General features: G+C 36.7%; 1 protein-coding gene across 1 annotated transcript in view; it reads right to left on the reverse strand.

The window, feature by feature from the left end:
• METTL25 (methyltransferase like 25) overlaps positions 1 to 2,825 on the reverse strand; it is a 60,872-nt gene extending 58,047 nt beyond the window's left edge. Inside the window, exon 1 of the mRNA XM_010183208.1 lies at positions 2,804 to 2,825. Coding sequence (XP_010181510.1) covers positions 2,804 to 2,825 — 22 coding nt within the window. The remainder of the gene's footprint in view (positions 1 to 2,803) is intronic.
• Between the last annotated feature and the right edge of the window lie 565 nt (positions 2,826 to 3,390).

Consider the following 3,390-nt stretch of genomic DNA (forward strand, 5'->3'; position numbering starts at 1 on the left):
CGCACAAATACAACTTGTCTTGAAACTTCTATAACTTTCCTAGTTTAAAGACTGATTCTAGAAATATAAAAGTTTCTGCTTCTTTGTCAGAACTCAAGAAAGGCCTATAAACCCTTTGCTTGCCTATATTCACTTTTTCAGCACCTGAAATAAAACATATTAACTCTCCTTACAAATCTCAGTTAACTGAAATTAAATGCAGTAATACCCATATTCTGTAACGACCCTGAATTTGGTTATCTGATGGAGGAAGATGAGCAGAACTAGCAGGATCTTATGCAACATCACTAGTATATCATCTGTGACATCAATGCATCATCTCTATATTAAAGTATTTGAAGTGTGACTTGAAGCTATGGCAGGGCAGTCGTCAGACTTCATATTATTTATGAATATTAAAAATTCTAGTTTTCTCAAAATGTTTCTACTTTGGTTGCTCACAAGATGAAATCTAGTATGTCTTTTAACCAGTCAGTCCATACATTTGCAAATAAATCCTCAGAGGAAAGAAACGTACGCCAAAAGATTGGAATTATAGGACAAACAGTAATTTACAGTAAAATATGAAAATACTTAAAAACAGCTTTTTCTGTGCCTGTGTCCAATTTACAGCAATGACGTGATAAATAAGATGCAATATGGAAAACGTCAGCTTTTTGATGTATAAAAATACAAAACAGTTTTCTCTATCTAAAAAAGGATCTGAAATTTTTCTGTATGGTACAACTGAAAACACGGGTTCCACCCTTTACAGAGTCATTATAATGAAATGTCATCTGACAAGTATCTGAAAATATTCTTTGAAACTGATTTACAGAACATGTAATGCAATGCTCTGTAACATGATTATCTTCTTGCATATACTATTGTACAACAGATCTGTAATTTCTTGCTTGCCAGCTTCTAAAACTACAATTCAGCACGCATATTTGTCAAAATCCCTATAGTAACATAAAATATTGCACAGAATAACAGTTCTGTGCCAATCTGCAATAATGTTACCTTTCAGTTTTCAGAGCTATGTAAGTATGAACTGACAACTTCTCATTTGCAGATCAATTCTGTCAAATGTAGCTTATGTTTCCCCATAATTTAATTTGGGATCCCGATTAGAATATATTCTAGAAAACTTTTCATAATAGTTTGGATTGCGAATGTACAAATACAAAACTTCTCAAACTCTTAGGAAGCAAAGGTTTAACGATGTGAAATTAAAATGTCATTTTACACATATTTTGAGTATTTGGGGTACATGACTACAGTGTCACTTGAACACAGAAAATAAATCCATTCTCATGGCCACACTGCAAAAAAGGTAATTCTATGAATGATAGCATGTAGTGAGAGCCTTTTAATACTCATTTCAAGGTAAATATAAATAAGTAAAATTTGAATACCTCATAATTCTGAAGAGCAACTACACATACAGCTAATATTTTAGAGGAATATAAAAAACAGACATTTCTGGTTATTTTGGATATCAAGATCTCTAATGGCTGGTTTCTGATCTCTAATCTTATTAAGTTGTACTAATGCACTCAAATAAGCTATGACATTAAGTTTCTCAGTCCTACTTTTCAAATATAGGTAGATGGCTGCTGGTACCTTCACTGAGAAACTCACATTCGACTACGATGTATTTTCATCATACGACTGGATGGAAAGACACCATGCAGCCAAAAGGGTCAGGCGTGAACCACCAAATCAGCAAGCACGTACCCATTCCACTACAGTGCCCTCAGTTTTGTCACCCCACTGGAGAAATTTTGAGAGTGACTCAAACACTTCCAAATGTTAAACAGCATACTATCATTTTGAGGCTAGAAAAAAAAGAGCAATTCTCTTTTCTTTTTAATGAGCAGAATTAACCTCTGCAGAAATCAAAGAAGAAATGTTGTATTTTAGCCACAGCATGAAGGCTTCATACCTTTCTAAAACACGTGCTTCTTTTTAGCCATAAATTCTGTCTTTCGTTCCAGTAATTTCTGCATCAGATTCTGTAACATGCATTTTGAATATAAAACCTGAAATTACTTTCCAATTTTAAAATCTACTAAACAATACTCTGCCTTCCTGATTCTCTCTACTCTACAGCCCACCACTCCAGTGTCCCAGTCATTTCATGGGCTTTCCCATAGAAACAGGTAGGATCAGGGTAATTTTCCTTTAGTGCTTGCTTTTTTATGACTTCATCTAATAATTAGTTTTTTTCCAGCCTCTATCTACATTTAATTTTACATCCCACTGCTCTGAATCAATTCTGACTCTGACATTACCCATCAAAAACATTAAAAGGTTTTCCTTGCTGCTTCCCAACACTTTTGCTTGCTGACTGGACCACTGCCTTGTTTCCATTTGGCTCTCCAAGTTAATGCATAATTCAGTGTCTTTTTCTCGCATAAATAAATTCTATGGGTTTTTTCCCCAGACACCTCAACCCTTTAGAAATTAGTCTTACAGTTAATATTTTGAAGGTCTTTAGGTCCAAGAGAGAAATGTGATGTAGCAGCTCACAGTGCTTCAGTCTCCTCCCAAATCATTATATTAGCATGTCTTCTACGCCAAAAAGCACACAGCTCCACATGCTACTTTTTGTGGACCCTTCCACTGCACTCAATGTGCTTTTCTCTCTCATGTCTCATTTCATGTGGCATTTCAGAACTACTGCTACGTGAGACCTATCTGTGCTCCACGAGCTTTAGCATGATACAGGTCTTTCCTCAGGAAAATTACTTTTCAGAGATTTTACCTCCATTTTGAAATGGATCTCTTTGCTGGGGCTCAGTCCCCCCAGATACCATACCTTTCAGATGCTTTATCTTCATTTCTGTGCTCTGTCTGAAAGCATGTTACTGGTATGCTTCCCTTCTACTTGGACTGCAGTAAATTCAGTAGTAGTTTCATAGCTGGCCTTCTCGTCAGTTACTTGAAAATTACTAAAAATATGAAGTGCTTCTTAAATAGGTCTTGTCAAAAATAAAACTGCTTTCTGTCTTCCTTTGCCAGACACTCATTATTACAGATAAATAGGAAAGCAGTGTTTAAGCCTTTCCCAGCTGTCCTCCACATTTCCAGAGTTTCAACATTTGGAGGGCTCTTAACTGCTACATCTTTCCACTCACAAGGAGGGATTTTTCTGGCTTCATTATACTTCTGTTCTTCAGAAATGAGTCAGAGCGAAGGAGTCTGACACTTTATCTAAAGAGTTTCACTTCAATTCTGAACGAACAAGATGAAATTTATAAAATGAGGCCACCATCACGACTGTCACTACCGAGAGCCTCAAGTGCAGTTCCTCCCACCACGGCTGTACTTCATCCCAACCGTGGCGGTTCCAAACGCACCCCGCTACCCTGGAGAAGACGAGTGCTGCTGGTGCAAACACACAGC

The sequence above is a fragment of the Mesitornis unicolor genome, unplaced genomic scaffold (assembly GCF_000695765.1).
Source record: "Mesitornis unicolor isolate BGI_N332 unplaced genomic scaffold, ASM69576v1 scaffold11964, whole genome shotgun sequence".
Taxonomy (NCBI): domain Eukaryota; kingdom Metazoa; phylum Chordata; class Aves; order Mesitornithiformes; family Mesitornithidae; genus Mesitornis; species Mesitornis unicolor.